The sequence below is a fragment of the Prionailurus viverrinus genome, chromosome B1 (genome assembly GCF_022837055.1).
Source record: "Prionailurus viverrinus isolate Anna chromosome B1, UM_Priviv_1.0, whole genome shotgun sequence".
Lineage (NCBI taxonomy): Eukaryota > Metazoa > Chordata > Mammalia > Carnivora > Felidae > Prionailurus > Prionailurus viverrinus.
In genome coordinates, this window is record NC_062564.1 from 81,676,517 (window position 1) to 81,696,213 (window position 19,697).

The 19,697-nt window shown below is 40.1% G+C and overlaps 1 protein-coding gene across 2 annotated transcripts in view; it reads right to left on the bottom strand.

The window, feature by feature from the left end:
- Positions 1 to 19,697, bottom strand: part of CB1H4orf51 (chromosome B1 C4orf51 homolog) — a 46,198-nt gene extending 26,501 nt beyond the window's left edge. For both annotated transcript variants that reach the window (XR_007151671.1, XM_047856741.1), the window contains exons 1-2: positions 19,360 to 19,697; positions 9,415 to 9,491 (exon numbers count right to left, since the gene is read on the bottom strand). Coding sequence is in view for 1 of the 2 variants with exons in the window: in XM_047856741.1 (XP_047712697.1) it covers positions 9,415 to 9,491; positions 19,360 to 19,592 (310 nt within the window). In the remaining variant the exon portion in view is untranslated. The remainder of the gene's footprint in view (positions 1 to 9,414; positions 9,492 to 19,359) is intronic.

Genomic DNA, 19,697 nt, shown 5'->3' on the forward strand with positions numbered 1-19,697 from the left:
CTCTCATTTTCTTTAGTCTGTTTGTGGAGAGGAACATCAGCAAACCCACATATGTTGGAGCATGGTTAGCTAGTAATTTTTTTCTTTGTGAGTTCAAAGTTGACAAAGTGAGGCCACAGTGCAACTTGACATTGGTAGTTTCAGCTGGCCTTTTAATTAAGGACATTTAATGTTACCCTAATCTGCTAGTGTGTATCCACCTCCCTGTTTCCCTTCCTAATGTTAGAAATGTACCAAACTGAGCAATTTTGTTGATGAAACTAACAATATTAGTAACAGCCAACAAATTCTACCTTTACATTTAGGTCCTTAAATGTTGTGCCAATACTGATGTGATACTACAGGTATTTGGTTTTTTAAAGCATGTTATCAAGAAAGCAAGTGTAAGAGGGCACCTGGGTGGCTCAGCTCGTTAAGCGTCCGACTTTGGCTCAGGTCATGATCTCATGGTTTGTGGGTTTAAGCCTCCCATTGGGCTCTGTGCTGATAGCTCAGAGCCTGAAGCCTGCTTCAGATTCTGTGTCTCCCTCTTTCTCTGGCCCTCCCCTGCTTGCTCCCCTGTCTCTCTCTCTTAAAAGTAAACAAACATTTTAAAAAATTAAAAAAAAAATAAGGCATGTAATGGTCTGTATATTTGGTGAAAAATATTCTATCAGTATTAAGTTTCTTGAATATGATAATAGTATTATGGTTATGTAAGAGAACATTCTTACTCAGGTAAGTGCTGCGGTATTTAAGGATATACTGTTATGATATCTGTAATTTATTCTCAAAAGTTTAGCAAAGAAGTGTATACCAAGTATCAGTATAAAGAGACAGAGGGTGCACTGGATGGCTCAGTTGGTTAAGCATTCGGCTCTTGATATTGGTTCTGGTCACGATCTCGCGGTCCTGAGATCAAGCTCCAACTTGAGCTCTGCTGTTAGCACCGAGCCTGCTTGGGATTCTCTCTCTCTCCCTCTCTCTCTGCCCTGCCCCCCCTCCCGACTCGTGCTCTCTCCCTCAAAATAAATAAGTAAAAATTTAAAACAAGAGAAAAGGTTCCAGTTAACAAACGTGGCAAAATGTTAACAATTGACGAATGTAGGCAAGAGTAAGTAAACACTGATTGTGCAATTCGTTAAATTTCTCTAGGGATTAAAAAAATTTTTTTTTAAGTTGTGACTAAAGAATAAGACACTTTCATAGTTACAGATAAAGAAAGAGTGGCACTATCATATTTTATAATGGCTAAAACGAGGCAAGAAAAAGATTAGGAAAACCAGCCAGTATCATCCCAAATTCCACTGGAGCCATAACCAAGAACAGACCTAAAAACAGTACTTTGTTTTCTTCTAATCTCCTCCCCATACAACCCTGTGCATCCCCATAGGCAGACAGCACGGTTTGTTCACGCAAGCCCACTAGAATCGCCCAACAGAGTGCTGTCTTTTAAGTTCACAGGCGCAATCTATTGCAGCTACCTCCTAGTTGATGTTATGCTTGAACAGTAAAGTGCACACGGTAACAGATGGCATCTTGTGACCTTCCTAATAACAGGCTTGGCTGCCAGTGTTCCTTTGTGTCCACTCTCTGCAGGGAACTTGGATACGGTTGCCTTACACTTGAATATTTTCTGGCAAACTCATTTAACCATTTATGACACTGGTTCCTAATTCAAAATAGTCAGAGAGAGCAAAATAAAATCCCCAACTTCTGAAAGGGACATTGGTAATTCCTGAGTCTGGGGGTTCTATCCTGGGATTCTTTGGGGTGTGCTGGCAGTCACTCAGCATATCTGTCACTTGTTGTGTGGTGAGGACATCAATCCCAGGCAAACTGCTCATCAGGCTATCTAGATTTATCTGTCATTGATGTAAGATTGTTGTCTTTCTATAGTTTAAAAGAAATGCACTTCCCACAGCAAAGCATACAAATGAGCCAGAAAGCAAACTAAATCCCATCGTTACAAGGTCCCTCTGCTCTGACCGCCCACACTTGGAGCGAATGTGGGGAGCCTGCAGCGAGTGAGGCTTGTTCTAAGTCACCCTGTTCCCTCCGTTGCGTGCCTGGGCAGCCAGTGGCCTGGCAGGCTGCACACTGAGAGGAGGAGGGGGCGGGAATGAGGGCACTAGGTGGTGAGGTGAGGGAGCAGCCTGCCAAGTCCTCAGCTCTCCCACAGGGCCAGCTTTCGTCTGGCAACAGTGGAAGGCAAACAAGGGTGCCCTAAGAAAAGACAATGAAGACAGCCTCACCAAAGCCTGAGGAGTCTCCTCCTCCCGACAGGATGAACCTGGAAGGGCTGTACCAGGAGAAAAATGGTAACATCAGTCCCTGTCAGGCAACTGGGGTGGGGGATGGGTGGGTGCTTATGGTAGGAGTGAAAAGCTTGGGGTCTTAGGGTAGAAACAACTCAGCTGACAGGCATAGGACTGTGTGGAAGAGAAAGACAAAAACCAGGTTTCTGTTTGTGCAGGGAGGTGTCATTCCAGGGTTTCTCCTGGTAGCTGAGGGGGAGGTGACACTCTTTTCTGTTGGCCCCATTTCTGCACTAATGACAATGCCTCGGAGAGGGAAGGTCCCCCTGATGCCTCTGATGAGGGAAACAAAGGCAAGAGAAATGTAGCTTAAATTAAATCTGCTTTCGGCTTGCAGCTCACTGACACCTGAAACATGCAGAGCGTGACCTTCCTCCAGGAACCCATGGCTGCCTCCATGTCTTAATGTTCATATTTTATTAAAGAATAAAAGTGACCTTATCTTAACAGCAGCTAGCCCCCCCCCCCAAGGTCCTGAAAGCCTTGCTTCAAAATTCCTTAGAAACTTACTTAATCTTTATCCCCACTCCTTCCACAAACTTAAAAGTATATAATCAGTCACTCCTCACAACCGCAGTGCAGCTCTTGCTGCCCACAGGTCCTGTCCCTGTGTTTTAATAAAACCACCTATTTGGGGGTGCCTGGGTGGCTCAGTCGGTTAGGCATCTGACTCTTGATTTCGGCTCAGGGCATGATCTCATGGTTTGTGAGATAAAGCCCCACATTGGGCTCTGCACTGACAGCATGGAGCCTGCTTGGGATTCTCTCTCTCTCTCTTCCTCTGCCCCTCTCCTGCTCACATACTCTCTCTCTCTCTCTCTTAAATTAAATGAATAAACTTTAACAAACATCATCTTTTTGCACCAAAACATCTCAAGAGTTCATTCTTAGCCTTAGCTAAGCCCCATTTCATATTTTCATCACCCCTATCCGGGAAAAGCTGGCCTGGGTGTGAAGGAGCCTTGACTGGGGAGCTGTGAGTCTCTTCCTGAAAGGCAGGGAGCAGGTTGTCTGGGTTGGCTGCCATTTACTCCTTTCTTATTCCATCCCAGGGCCAACCTATTGCCCCTTTCTCAGATAGACTAGAAAACCTGTGGGCAAAGCCTCCTCTGTTCAGGCATGCCCTAACCCATCTGCCTCCACCTTCATTCTGGGCCCCCAGCCTCTAGGACCAATAAGCTTTGGAAATGGCCCAGAAACAGTACCAGAGGCATGTATCCCTGAGACATTATGGAAACAAGATTGACAAAACTCGAAAGCCACAAGACATCAACATTCCTAAGAAGTGGAAGGCAGTTCCCCTGCCTTAGGCCCTACAGGTACCAGCTATTCTGCTCTCTTTCCTCTCTCCCTCTCATCCCAAATCATGTTTGCCATTTCTCGTTTATACTACTGTATGTCTATGTTTCAGATTTGGGGTTTGCTTAGCTGTATCTCCTTCAGCCCATTGCGGACCTGGGGCCGGGATGGAGGAGTATATGTAACTAAAATCATGTACACATGCAATAGGGCCACACACTACTTATTTATGCAATTTTTAGAGTCTTACAATTTTATGTGCTACAACACAGAATTCTACAGACTGGCCACTGGGAACACAAGTCTTTGAAAGGTTGCTTCCGTGAAGACTACATTCTAATATTTAAAAGTACTTCATAAATTCCCTTTTGGAAGACAAATTACAAATAAGAAACTATCGTTGCGGGGGAAAGTCCACAATGGAAGGTCCATAAAAACCATTGTTCAACACACAATTATAGGGCATCTGGTTTATGCTGAGCCCTGTCTCAGGTGCTAGGGATACAGAGACAAACAAGATGGACAAGTCCCTGCTCTCATGGAACTTATGTTCCAGAAATGGAAAGAGATAACAAGTAAACAAATACAATAATAGATAGAAAGCAAACTAGGCACCAAGACAGAATTTAAGAGGGAAAGATTGTGAAGAACTTATTTTAAATATGGTGGCCTGGGAAGACCTCTCTGAAGAGGTAACATTTAAATTCATACCTGAAGGATGCAGCTCGGCAGAGCTGGGATAATCACATTCCAACAAAGAGACTGTATATGCAAAGGTCCTGAGGTAGGAAATGGCTTAGCATTTTCAAGTTACTAAAAGAACAAAAGGGCAGAGGCATGCAATGAGACTGGAAAGATAGGGTCATGTTTGTGCAAGACCTTGTAGGTTTTGGTAAGGAATTGGGATTTTATTGCAAGTGAGACAGGAAAAAGAAGTGAAAACATCTTGTTTATGTTTTAAGATCTCCCCGTGTGAAAACATGACTTGTGAAATAGTCTGGTGAATTCTTACTGCTTTTAGAAGTCTTTTGAGGTTTGGAGAAGTCTTCACAGAAGAATAAAAGTGGGAGTAAAAGAATAAGTGAAAAAGAAGGATGTTAAAAATGGACACAAGTACTTGAACTAACGTGACAAACTATCTCCATGTTGTCCTCTTCAAATATTATTTGATTCTTGTAAATATTCTCCTAAACATCGTCATCCTTATAAGAAGCTATATACCATACAAACAGTTCCAGGGAGCTCCTTCTGGGACTTGGAATTTGTTATCTGCGGTTAGGGAATATCCCAGGGAGATCTCACACATGTTGGCACATCTGGGCTCTGATGTGGTCATAGTATATAAAACTTCCTCCCTAGTCCATATTACATCTCCTGAAACAGCAGGAATCAAAGAGGCCAGTGTACTGTTTTGCAAGGGTAACTTGGGCACATCTTAGAGGGGACACAGGCATGGTGCAAAGAAGAAAAGAAGGGAGAGGGCTTGCTGGGGAGTGCTGCCTTCTAGTGTGCTGCATTCCACCACATTCTTCAGAAATTGTTTCTGCTGGAGAGAAGGTTTTTAATTAAAAAAAATGTTTTGCTAGTGTCTGTCTTAGCAGAGTATAAATGGAGAGACAGTTAAATTGTTTAACAATTTCCATTTGTTGTAATGCAGTTTTATAATGCTCGATTTTTATTTGTTGAGCCCAGAAATAAACTTGCACATATATAATCAATTAGTTTACAACAAAGGAGCCAAGAAGACACAGTGGGGTAAGGACAGACTCTTCACTAAATGGTGTTGGGAAAACTGGCCAGCCTTACAGAACAAAACAAAACTAGACTACTTTCTTATGCCAGACACAAAAGTTAACTCAAAATGGATTAGAGACTTGAATGCAAAACCTAAGGCCATAAAACTCCTAGGTGAAAACATGGATGGTAAGCTCCTTGACACTGGTCCTAGTGATGTTTTCTGGATCTGATTCCAAAGGCAAGAGAAACAAAAGCAAAAATAAACCAATGGGACTATATCAAACTTAAAAGCTTCCGCACAGTGAAGAAAACCATCAACAAAACAAAAAGGCGGCCTACTGAATGGGAGAAGATATTTGCAAATGATATATCTGATAAGAGGTTAATATCCAAAATATATAAAGGAGTCACACAACTCAACAATAACAACAAATGTCCCAAACAAACCAATTAAAAAATGGGGAGGACCTGAGTAGACATTTTTAAAAGAAAACATACAGATGGCGAACATGTACATGAAAAGATGCTCAACATCACTAATCATCGGGGAAATGCAGATCAAAACCGCAATGAGACATCACCTCACCCTGTTAGAATGGCTGTCATCAAAAAGACAAGAAATATTAAGTGTTGACAAGGATGTTGAGAAAAGGGAACATTTGCGCACTGTTAGTAGAAATGTGAACTGGTGCAGCCACTATGGAAACCAGTATGGATATTCTTCAAAAAATTAAAAATAGAACTACCAAACGATCCTAGCTATTCCACTTTTAGGTATTTATGTGAAGAACATGAATTTGAAAAGATATATGCACACCTATGTCCACTGCAGCATTATTTATAATAGCCAAGATATGGAAACAAGCTAAGTATCCATGGATTGATTATCCATTGAAGGATAAAGAAGATGTGGTATTCATATAATGGAATAATACCCAGCCGTAAAAGAGAATGATATCTTGCCATTGATGACAACATGGATGGTAAGTGAAATAAGTCAGATGGAGAAAGACAAATACCATATAATTTCACTTCTGTGTGGAATCCAAAAAACAAAACAGACAAAGCAAAACAAAAACAAACTCTTAGATACTTGGGGGTTACTAGAGGGGAAGGGGTATTGGGGTGGGCAAAATGAGTGAAGGGGCTCAATTGTATGGTGATGTGTGATAACTAGACATATAGCATTGATCACTTTGTAGTGTATACAAATATCGAATTATAATCTTGTGCACCTGAAACTTCTATACCAATTATATACCATTTTTTTTTACTTCAGTAAGAAAAAAAGAGACTCTAATTTTTATTAGCTATTTTTTTGTTCTTTGAATGTGAGAGATGAGCATGTGATGGACCATAGGAGGGAAAGCCACAACCAAATCAAACACTTGGGAAAAAAATGGATAATAATGCAAAAGGAAAAACCACCTTAGTGTAGGTAGAACAAAAGACTGAATGAATCTTTGAAAAGCAATTGTAAAAAAGAATTTGAGAGTATTTTTCCTATGATGATCATAAATTGCACTTAAGAACAGCCCATCTGATGAGGGCGCCTGCGTGGCTCAGTCGGTAGAGTGTCCAACTTCGGCTCAGGTCATGATCTCGCGATCTGTGAGTTCGAGCCCCGCGTTAGGCTCTGTGCTGACAGCTCGGAGGATTCTGTGTCTCCCTCTCTCTCTGCCCCTCCCCTGCTCATGCTCTGTCTCTCTCTCTCTGTCAAAAATAAATAAAAATTAAAAAAAAGAACAGCCCATCTTATTTGCATATTGATGAATGTATATGTGTCTACAAAGAGACAATCAATAATAGATCAATGGTCACTTGATTCCATGCTTTACCTCCCATCATTAGGGGCTTCTAGCAAAATTACGGTTGATAATCCAAAAACTGGGCATAGAAATTGAAAAGAAACACAAGAAGTTATTATTTGAGTAAGTTAAATAATTCTACCTAGGTGTACTGTCGCCTCTCAAGGAAGAGAGTAGTCATCAAGTTAAGTTAAAATGACCGTTGGAAGAGAGTGAAGAAGGCAACATGGGCCAAATCACTTAATAAGTCATCGTCATGAATGTATACACTTCTGTTGTTTCTTCCTTTCTTCCTACCAGTACTGTGCTATGACAGCAGAAGAGGAGGTAGGAAAACATCATGTAGTGGGAAGTTGTTGCTTTTGCTTTCAAGGGGCACCTGGGTGGCTCAGTCAGTTAAACATCCAACTTCAGCTCAGGTCATGATCTCACGGTTCGTAGGTTCAAGCCCTGAGTCAGGCTCTGTGCTAACAGCTCGAGACCTGGAGCCTGCTTTAGATTCTGTGTCTCCCTCTCTCTCTCTCTGCCCTTCCCCTGCTTTCTCTCTCTCTCTCTCTCCAAAATAAATAAATCAATAAACATTTAAAAAAAAAAGAGGGGTGCCTGGGTGGCTCAGTCAGTTGAGCACCCACCTTTGGCTGAGGTCATGATCTTATGGTTCAGGGGTTCGGCGCCCACATCGAGCTCTGTGCTGACAGCTCAGCGCCTGGAGTCTGCTTCGAATTCTGTCTCCCTCTCTCGCTGCCTCTCCCCTGTTCACATTCTGCCTCTCTCTCTCTCTCTCTCAAAAATAAAAAAAATAAAATAAAATAAACATTAAAAAAAAAAAAAAAAAGAACTTCCACCCATCCAGCTCCAGGACCACTCAGCTACCGGCGCTCACAGGCCATGGGTAATTAGCATGGTTAATCAGAATTCTGAAGGGCAGAGATAGCAGTGTAAATGCAATAGGACTGGACTCTGCACTACTCAGATCAGATGCACTGTCACCTTAACTTACTGCGAATGACGTGATCAGGCTGTTTAATTCCCCGTACCCTAGCTCAGACTTGTCTTGGAGCTACACAGTGTGTTTTCATTTTGTGTTCATTACTGCAAAGGGGAGAAAGAAAGTCTGTCCCGATTTTAACCATAGCACAAATGGTTAGCTGTCCTGTCCTCTTGCCTCAACAAACCATAGAAGAACACAGAAAATCCACTTCAAATGTACTATTCCAATAAAGCCACATTTTAATAGGAAAGCCCGCAGGATAGTGATTGTCCGAGGCAGCCATTAAAGACGTTTATCTCCATTATTTGGGAAATAATGTCCACTCTGCACCCACCACACATGCACGCATATTAAACCTTTAAATACTAAGTGAGAAAAATGACCAGAAGATTTTATAAAGTGCTAAAAAGTCCTAATTTGAGATTTCAAGTCGTATTAAACCTTTGAAGATGGCACCCTGAGAGATGGAAATTATATGGGAAAACCTATTGTGTTTTTTCCTCAAAATCAGCGTGTGTGTGGCAGGAAGGCTAGTTGTTCCCCTCTATACTGTGAAGTTGTTACCAGGAAGTGGCCACCCAGCCGAGGAACCCATTTGTAAACAGTCTGGAATCTAGGTGGAGCCTTGTGGCTACTCCCATTGCAATGTGACCCTGAGAGAGGCACGTACGTCATTTCCAGGCTGAAGTGAGAAAAAAGCAGGTGTGCCTTCCCTACCCTTTAAATGGAAACAAAGAACTCTGGCACCCCAGGGGATGGTGGAACCCCCAAATAAAGGGAATCTGTGTCCCTGGAGCATGTGGAACGTCTGTGCCTGCAAAACACCCACCTTGGGCTATATATAAAGAAAAAAATGTTTTATTATGCTAAGCAACTGGAATTTGAGGTTTCCATGTTTTAGCGGCTAGTGTTATTCTAATATAACTAAAACAGGGTGGTGGTGGTTATAGATGAGTAAATATAGCTTACTCGTTGGTGGTTTATAGCTTTGGTTTCTCTTCTAAGTTTTTTGATGTACCCAGTCAAGTTCAGAATACCTTACCTGGATCTCCAAACTCTGGTAGAAGTGACATTCTGGGACTAATATGGATGAGGACATTTTGGCCCCAGAATAGCTCATTTTTAAGAATCACAGATCCAGGGTGCAACATATTCGTTTTCTCCCTGAAGACACCTTGTCTTTCAGAGGCAAATGGAAACCATGTGGACCATAGTCAAGAGCCTAAAAGTTACAAAGACAGCAGCCCTGGCAAAGGGGCTCGCAGCTGACTGCTGCACTTACCCTTAGCATCTGTAGACTCTGGGGAACCAGCCGTGCAGAGTGTGGGACTGAAGGCAGAGCCATTAGGTGATGACACCCTGAAGCAAGTAGAAGAAACAAGTTATGAGTCTGTGGGTGATGAGCCACAGCCTATGGTTTTAGAGGGATTTTCACTCATCTTTTCATTTGACTCCATAAACTTTTGCTTCTGCTCCTCCTTCCACACTCCCAGCCATAACCCTGCACTCCCATTAAAATCAACCCAAGTTGGACTTTCTTATTATCTTTAGTGATTTGTTTGTTCTGTTTCATCATAAAAGGGTAAAACATCCAATTTTTCTACATGAAAAGCTCAAACATTAAGTTCATAATTGTTTTAACAGGATTTGTGAGTCTTTCTCTCAGGAGTGTTTTTTTTTTTGTTTTTAATGTTTATTTGGTTTTGAGAGACAGAAAAAGAGAGAGCATGAGCGGTGGAGGAGCAGAGAGAGAGAGGGAGAGGGAGGCACAGAATCCGTAGCAGGCTCCAGGCTCCAGGCTCTGAGCTGTCAGTACAGAGCCCGATGCAGGGCTCAAACTCACAAACTGTGAGATCATGACCTGAGCCGAAGTCAGATGCTTAACTGACTGAGCCACCCAGGTGCCCCAGGGGAGTTGTTTTCAAAATAAGATAAGTGCTATGAGTGGAACAGGAAATATTACAGTAATTGTTTGATTTCCCAGGAAAGTGTAGAATTTAATAGCAGAGGAGTAATTCAGGAACTTTCAGATACTGTGTCTATCATTCAAAACACGTATGATACTTTAGGCAAGCAGGGTTTTGGTGGGAAGCAGTTATTTTGTATAGAATGGGCAGTCATCAATGTCTAGAGTGCAGCACATTGTTTATGGCATCTAATTAGAGGGAGAAGAGAGTCTCCAAGCTCCAGGGACCTGGAACTATGTGTGTAAGGTAGGTGTAGAGTGGAATTGATGTTAGCCTAGAGAGTCGTAAAATGCTCCTGGACATTCATTCAGCCAACAAACTAGCCCTAATCATCCCTGAGACAGGGCCTGGTATCCCACCCTACATCTTCTCCTAACCTAAAGCAGCAGATGAGTCGCCTGAGGGTGTTAATTTTAAAATGCAGATTTCTGGGGCACGTGGGTGGCTCATTTGGTTAAACGTTGGACTTTGGTTTTGGCTTACATCATGATCTCACGGTTCATGGGTTTGAGCCCTGTGTTGGGCTATGTGCTGTCAGCGTGGAGTCTGCTTGGGATTCTCTCTCTCTCTCTCTCTCTCTCTCTCTCTCTCTCTCTCTGCTTTCCCCTCAAAATAAATAAATAAATATTTTAAAAAATAAAAATAAAATGCAGATTTCTGAGCCCAATCCAACTAATTAATTTTCAGTAGGTTTGGGGTAGGTCCAATACAGGTAGTCAGTGGACCAGTTTACTAATGTCTATGGGAATCTTCTTTGCTTCTCTTTATATTTTTTATCGCCTAAGCAGACATACCCAAACACTATGGTTTGGGCTGTTTTTTTAAATGATATATAGAAATACATATAAATGAAATTATACAATACATGCTGCATCTGGCTTATAGTGCTCAACATTACATTGTAACATTATGGTTATACTCAATATGGTATGTTATATGGTTTGTGAATTTCATTTTTAAAAGTCTCTTTCCCATTTTGCTAGTGGATTGTCTTTTTCCTCCTGGATTATAGTATGTTTATACTATATTATAGTTACGAGCCCTCTGTCGGTCACTGAGTTGAAAATATCTTCATCCTCTCTGTGGCTCACATTTTCCTGCCTTTAGTGGTGTATTTTGTTACCAGAACTTCTTAATTTTAAAGTGGTTCAACTTATACAACTTCTTCTTTGTGTTTAGGGCTCTTTGTGTTCTGTTTAAGAAGTCTTTGCCAACTGCAAGATCAAGGTATTCTCTGTCATCTAATGGCTTTATTGTTTTGCCTTTCAAACTTAGCTCTTTGATTCATCTGGAATTCATCTACCTAGAATGGCCTTTCTCCACTGCTCTGCCACCTTTTTCATAAATAATTGTCCATATATACAGAGGTCTGTTTGTAGGCTCTTTATTCTGTTCCATCGGTCTATTTGTCTACCCTTATGCCATAATACCGTCTTAATTATTGAGGCTTTATAGTACATTTTGTTATCTGTAGAGCAATCCCTCTAACCTTGTTCTCTTTTGAGGGTGTCCTGGCTATTTTCTTGTCTTGAATCATCTTGTCAAATTCCATAAAAACACCTACTGGAATTGCATAGAATCTATAAATCAATTTGTGGAGGTTGATATTTTTACAAATTTTTTTTTAAATTTTTTTTTCAACGTTTATTTATTTTTGGGACAGAGAGAGACAGAGCATGAACGGGGGAGGGGCAGAGAGAGAGGGAGACACAGAATCGGAAGCAGGCTCCAGGCTCTGAGCCATCAGCCCTGAGCCTGACGCGCGGCTCGAACTCACGGACCGCGAGATTGTGACCTGGCTGAAGTCGGACGCTTAACCGACTGCGCCACCCAGGCGCCCCGATATTTTTACAAATTTTAATCTTCCAATCTAAGAACATGGTTTATCTCTCCATTTGCTTAGGTCATCTTTGTTTTCTCTCACTAATGTTTTACAGTTTTCTGTGTGGAGATCTTGCCCATCTTTGATTACATTTATTCCTAGAAATTTGACATATTTTGGCCTACTGGTAAGCACTAAATTTCTTTCATATTTCCTTTTTTTAATTTATACATTCATGAAAATTTTGTATCATGTTATCCTTTCCTTTCTTATAAAAATTCATTTATACATTCCTTCATTATAAAAACGTTTCTGCTCTCTGTTCCCCTTGTATTATTTTTATAACAAACTAATGCTCCATATTCGTCCAGTGGCTTTCGATAAGGCCTGGCCCAGTTCCTCTTCACTTCAGAAGCATGGTCCAATGTACTGCTGCTTTTTCATGAAGGGATTTGTCTGTATAAGTACCAAGTCAGAAAGGAAAATCATTTCAAATACTTCGGGACTGTTCTGCAAGGCCCGGTCAGAGTTATCATAGCTTTCATCTTTTCTGGGTTTGTACTCCTCCTGAGCAACAGTGAGGCCACCCGGGAGTCCGAGGTTGAGATAGGCAAGCAAGCATTGCCCTAGAACGTAAAGGAGAGTACTTAAACCCCTACAACATCCGGTTTTGTAGATTACTCAACTGAAAAGAGCAACTGAAAGAGTGACTACTCAAAAGCCCCTGGAGTGACACTGAGTTTGGCATCAGGTGGCCATGTTGCTAGAATGGGTCTTTCACCCTCTTACAAAGTGGCATTTCCCATTGTTTTCTAATCATAAGAATCATGTGGAACATATGGTAAACATTCAGATTCACTGGTGTTCCAATCAGAATTTCTAAGGTGAGTGGCTTGAGAATCATTCTTTTTAACAAAACGGATCATTCTCATGATCAAGCAAGTGTAGGAACCATTGCTTTCAAGAACTATCAACAGGACAGTTTCAGTGCCACAAACCCTGATATTCTTGCCAAAGTTCTGCAGTTTTTCTTGAAAACACACTCGTCAGATTGTTGCACACCTATGGTTAACTTTGAGAGTTTTTGAAAAGTTGATTTTGACAGTTCTTCCAGGATTTTTCTGTTTTTATAGAGGAGTGGATATACATATATCCTCCCTCTGCATTCTGGAAATCCTGACCTTCATCAGTTATTATTACTGCTGCTGTTGCAATTGCTATTATTATAAAATGTACGTTACCTAAAATTCACCATTGTAGCCATTTTTTAAGTGCACAGATCAGTGGCATTAAGTACATTCACAATGGTGTACAACCGTTGTGCATCTATCCATTTCCAGAACTTTGTTGTCATCTTAGAAACTCTATGTCCATTAAACAATAATTCCTCATTTCCCCCTCCCCCTATTCTTTAGTAACCTCTATTCTACTCTCTGTTGCTATGAATTTTCCTATTCTAAGTTCCTCGAATAAGTAGAATCCTACAATATTTTCCCCTTTGTGTCTGGCTTCTTTCACTTAGCATAATGTTTTCAAGGTTCATCCAAGTTATAGCATGTATCAGAATTTCATTCCCTTTTTAAGGCTGAATAATATTCCATTGTATGTATATACCACCTTTTGTCCATCCATTGTTTGTTGATGGATGTTTGGGTTGTTTTCACCTTTTGAGTATTGCCTTCATGTTTTTTGTATATTATATTTTATTTATCACTCAATTCAAAATATATTCTAATTTTCATTGTGATTTTATTTTAACCCCTGGGTTATAAGAAATGTGTTGTTGGGGCCCTTGGGTGGCTCAGTCAGTTGGGAGTCCAACTTTGGCTCAGGTCATGATCTCGCAGCATGTGAGTTCAAGCCCCGCATCAGGCTCTGTGCTTACATCTCAGAGCCTGGAGCCTGCTTCGGATTCTATGTCTTCCTCTCTCTATGCCCCTCCCCTGCTCATCACACTCTGTCTCTCTGTCTCAACAATAAATAAACAATAAAAATAAAAATAAAAAAGAAATGTATTGTTTAATTTCTAAATATTTAGACATTTTCTAGTCTTCTCTTTGTCATCAATTTCTAGTTTGATAACATTTGTGAGAGAACATACTCTATATGATTAGAATCCTTTGAAATTTGGCACCTTTTAAAAAATTTTTTTAACATTTATTCATTATTGAGAGACAGAGAGAGATAGAGCATGAATCAGGGAGGAGCAGAGAGAGAGAGAGACACAGAATCCGAAGCAGGCTCCAGGCTCTGAGCTGTCAGCACAGAGCCCGATGTGGAGCTCGAACCCACGAGCAGTGAGATCATGACCTGAGCTGAAGTCGGACGCCTAACTGACTGAGCCCTGCAGGTGCCCTTGAAATTTGGTACTTTTTAACGGTCCAACATATGGTCAGTTTTTGAAAGTAGCCCACATACTCTTAAAAATAATGTGTATTCTTCAGGTGGTGGGTTCACTTCTCTAGATATGTCACTCAGGACAAGTGTCTTAATCATGTTGTTCAAATTTGGTGTGTTCTTGCTGATATTTGTTTGTTCTACCAATTACTGAGAGAAGAGTGTTAAAATGTTCAATTATGATTGTGGATTTGCTCATTTCTCTTTTAGCATCTCTGGTGTTACCTTTTTTAAAATTTAACTTTTAAACAATTTTAGATCAACAGAATTATTGTGAAGACAGTACAGAGAGTTCTCATGTACTCCACACCCAGTTACATCTATTATTAGTCATCGTGTCTTCTTAGGTTCCTCCTAGTAGTGACAGTTTCTCAGACTTTCCTGTTTTGATGACCTTGACAACGTTGAGGATTAGTCGTCAGGTATTTTGTAGAATGTCCCTCATTGGGAGTTACCTGATGTTTTTCTCCCGATTAGATGAGGGTAATATATTTTGAGGGAGAAAACCACAGCGTTAAAGTACCATTCTCATACCAAGGCTAAAGACTATCAGTATGGCTTATCATTATTGACATTTACCTCTCTCAGCTAGCTTGAAGTAGTATTTGTCAGGTTTCCCCACTATAAAGTTACTGTCTTTTCTCTTTCTATGGTCAATGGAAGAAAGTCGCTGTGCACAGCTCACACTTAACTACTCTGAGTTATGCTCCACCTCCTTGAGTACAAGATAACTGCATAAATTATGAAAATGTTCTGCATGAGGGATGTGTCCTTTCCCCCCTCACTAATGAATTAATTTAGTCATTCATTTATCAGAGTATGGACTGGTGCCTATTTTATACTTTGGACTATGATCCAACGCTGCTTTATTTTGTTGCTTAAATTTTTCCAGCTTTGGTCATTGGGAGCTCTTTCAGTTGGCTCCATCATTTTTGTTTTGTTTTGTTTGACACTTTCTTACTATCTGGCACTACCAGATATTCCAAACTCATCTTGTATATCTTCTGCTCCAGTCTGAGAATCACCATTTGTCCAAGAAACTCTGGTTCCTTTACTAGACGATAGTATTAAAAACTAAAATCTGGGTATTTGGTGTGCTCACTGTTCCAAGGTCTTATTTCTAGGCCCTCTCAGCCGATGTCCCATACTGATATGGGCTGCACACAGGGACCAAGGAAGCACACGTGTGCATACTAATCTGTGTATATACATAAGGCGATAAATGTTTCTTTACATAACCATCTATATCTATATTAAGCTAAACACGTGTTCATACTGATGTACTCAATTCTAATCCATTACTACGTGGATCATTCTATCCTCTTCCCTTTGTTTATCATTAAGTTCCCACTCCAACATCCACTGTCCATCTACTTGATTGTTCAGTTCCAATATACGTATAGTGGTTTCAGAATTGTTGCTTGTCCCCCTAGAGGAAACAACTTTATCAACTAGAGTACAGAGGCTATGTATTGTTCCTTTAGCCTTTTAGTCTCACAATCTCCATTCATTTCTAAAGTCACTTAGATCCGGGGCCCGTGGGTGGCTCAGTCAGTTAAGCATCTGACTCTTGATTTCAGTTCAGGTCATGATCCTAGGTCATGGGCTTGAGCTCCATGTCAAGCTCTCTGCTGACAGCACAGAGCCTGCTTGGAACTCTCTCCCTCTTTCTCTGCCCCTCCCTCCCAAATAAATAAATAAACTTAAAAAAAATAGTTACTTAGATCAACACTTTATTCCCACACCTCCTTCCGTGAGCTTGTTTCATACATTTGTAATATACATTTATACCGCTTTGTCACATTTTGTATGCCATCCTGGGAACCCTCCTACTTCCTAAATAATTTCTTTAAATCTGTTCATATTAAATGTTACTCTTTGCTCTGTAAAGTACTATGGGTTTTCATAAAAACTTAATGTCTTATAGTCACCATCACTGTTTCATATAGAATAGGTTCACTGACCTAAGAAATCCTTGTTCTTTACCTACTCAGCCCTCTCCTATCCCCTGTCAATCACTGATCTATCTACTGTCTTAGTTTTTCTTTTCCAAAATATCATATAGTTGAATATGCAATGTGTGCCTGTCAGACTAGCTTTGTACAGTTAGGGCTATGGAGCTAAGATTCATCCATGTCTTCTGTGGCTTAATACCTCATTTCTTTTTGTTGCTGAATTATAGTCCACTGTGTGGATGTGACAGTTTTTTATTGATTCACCTATTGAAGGACATTTTGTTTCCTTCCACTTTGGGGCGATTATGAATAAAACTGCTATAAACATTCACATGCAGGTTTTTGTGTAGATGTAAGTTTGCAGATCAGTTAGGTAAATATCTAGGAACGTGACTGCTAGATTATATAGAAAGACCATGTTTAGTTTTGTAAGAAACTGCCACCCCTCTTTGTTTTTAACCGAGTTCCCTATTTGTTTCCTTCAAACACAAATAGCTTGTTTCCCTGGTGATTGTTTCCCTCACCAGACTATAAGCTCCATGAAGACAAGAGCCATATGTATGTTTTGAGCACTGATGTGGCCCCAGCATCTATCCTAAAAGACCTCACATATAGTAGCAGCTTAATAAATATATGATTAATGAATGAATAAAAGAAATAATTTAATAAAAAAAGCATCAAGACTTAAAATTATTTATACCGAGCCATATCCCTGTCCAGGCATTCCAAAGGGCAACTCTTTTTTTTTTTCAATTGAAGTGCAGTTGACATACAATGTTACATTAGTTTCAGATGTCAAAATGCAACTCCTATTTTAACTTTGGCAGACAAGTGGAATTGATAACCCACAGTCTACGTTTTATACCACACTAATCTCCCTTCTTCTTTTTTTCCCCTCCTTTTCCCCCCTCCTTTCTTTTTGCATGTTTATGAATTTTATATATTTACTGTTAAAGCTGATTCAGAACCAAATGATTGAGACTTCTACCAATTTTCTTCCATCTTGTTTTATATGGCTAGTCAATGTATGTGGTGAATAAATAAGTGAAAAAAAGGTCTTGTGTTTTGTATACTTAATATTTCCCTGCCTTAACACATTTTAAATAACCAGTCATTTTTTATTGTATTCAAAAATCCCCCTTGGACCATTTTCATTGTATAGCAGTGTAAAAATGTCTGCTTAGAGCCTTACAAAATTTTAATCAAACAGCTTTTGCTCAGAACTTAAGACATTTGCCTTGGGGCTAAAATTAACCAAGAAAAAGATTAAAAACAAAAGCAAATTTAGAATTTGATCAGTGCTTTCAAAATGAGCTGAATCTGCCCTTCATCTTCATTTATAATACTTACTGCTTTTTAACCTGTAACAGAATAAGCTGTAGTTATGCCAACGATATATTTACATTTCTGAGGTCCCCCCAAAAAGATAAGCCTCACAAGGTTGGGGTCTTTCATGTCTGCAATGTCACAAGAGGGCCTTGGTTGGAATGATGCATGAGATGATCACACTCTGAATAGGACACAGATTTGAAGTTCTGGACATTTTCACCAGATGTTGTATTTCTGTACTTTTTGAGTTACTAATTATTTATTTATTTATTTATTTATTTATTTATTTATTTTTTCCTGCTCTGATGATTGGATCTGTTTGGATACCAGATTTCAAACACTGTTTTCAGAGAAGATGACCCTGGCCATGCATAAAGATTCCTCTATCTGGCCAAAAGGTATTTCAGAATTCATAGAATTAGCAAAAGGATTTCCAAAAATAATTCAAGTGTCAACATACTGGAGAGCAACTAAAAATACAGAGACTAGAGGGGCGCCTGAGTGCCTCAGTCGGTTAAGTGTCTGACTTTGGCTCAGGTCATGATCTCACGGTTGGTGGGTTTGAGCTCCACGTAGGGCTCTGGGCTGACAGCTCAGAGCCTGGAGCCTGCTTTGGATTCTGTGTCTCCCTCTCTCTCTGCCCCTCCCTCACTTGCACTCTGTTTCTCTCTGTCTCTCAAAACTGAATAAACATTAAAAAAATTTTTTAATAAAAATACAGAGATTAGAGTGTGTTGGAATAAACTAGACAAGGCATCTAATAGAAGAGGAATTCTGAGACATTTTAGTTTTCAGCACTGTTTTGATGATTTGGAAAGACCCGGAAGGCAGTACAGTTAATAATTACTAGGGCATTATTTGAGAAATTACTCACATCTCAAGTTGGAGTGAAAAATCCAGTTGATTTTCAAATACATTTCCAGAATTTGGATGAGATAGTAGACAATTAATATACAGAGGGACATATTTCATAACAAGTCCTCATAGTTTTCCACTTTTGCTTTCTGTCTCAAACTCACTGAGCTATTTGTGGTTGTCTGATCGTACTTGGATTAAACACTTTTTTGCCTTTGTGCATATTCTCTTCTCTATGCAATATGCTTTTCCTTTCCCCATCTCCTAAACCAGCTCAGAGGAAACCTGCTTCACTGAGATCTTTCCAGAAACACACTACCCCTTCCCCCACCACAGACACCGATAAAATGTCCTTCCTTTGTGATTACTTATTTCTATAGTTTCAGTCACCATATGAAACAAATTCTTTTTTTCTATGGGCCTTTCGTAAGACTGAACTTAAATACTCAGAAAATGTCGTTCAGGACCTCAACGCTTGCATTTATGGATAGATGATACAAGGTGGGGAAAAGAGGAGGATTTTGTCAACTTTCCTTCTGCTCTGAGGGAATTTTTCAACTTCTAAAAGTGGAAAAACTAGACAAGAAACAAACTGAAATTCTCAGGAGCACCTCTTTGCTGAACAGAGAATACAAAATACCTACAATTTAATCAAATACTCACATTTTTATCTCTTCAAGAGTAGATAGTTATACATGATGTTGGGACTAAAAGAGAATATAATCATAATTTCAGCTGGTAACTGACATTTAGCTCTTCTTCCAGCTGACATTTACACAGGAAAATACACAGAGTTAAAAGTCTATGAAGGCTCTCAGGGTCTACAATACCTTCTTCCTCCTACTAGCATTCTTGTCTATTTATAGTGACACATCCAGGTGCAAATTACAAAGAAGTCTTACTGGTTACACTCAGGCCAATGCTGTCCTGCTTTAAGAGAAAATCGGCTGCATGTGGACTCATCCAGTTGTTTTTTCCGGTAACTGCCTGCGTATGTCGTCACAGAGGAATGTGACCACCTTGCTTCATTCTGCCAAGATATGCCAGCCTTGCGTCTGATCAGATCGAACTCTTGAGAGGTGAGAGGGCTGAAGGGCAGAACAATTTGTGGAGTCAAGTAGAAGAAGTGTGACATCGCTACGGATGCCCTGCTCTGAATGACAACTTTTCAAGCCCTCTACATAATGGAGAACTAATTTCTTTTTAGTATCAAGAAATAATTGACTGGGCTCACCAAACT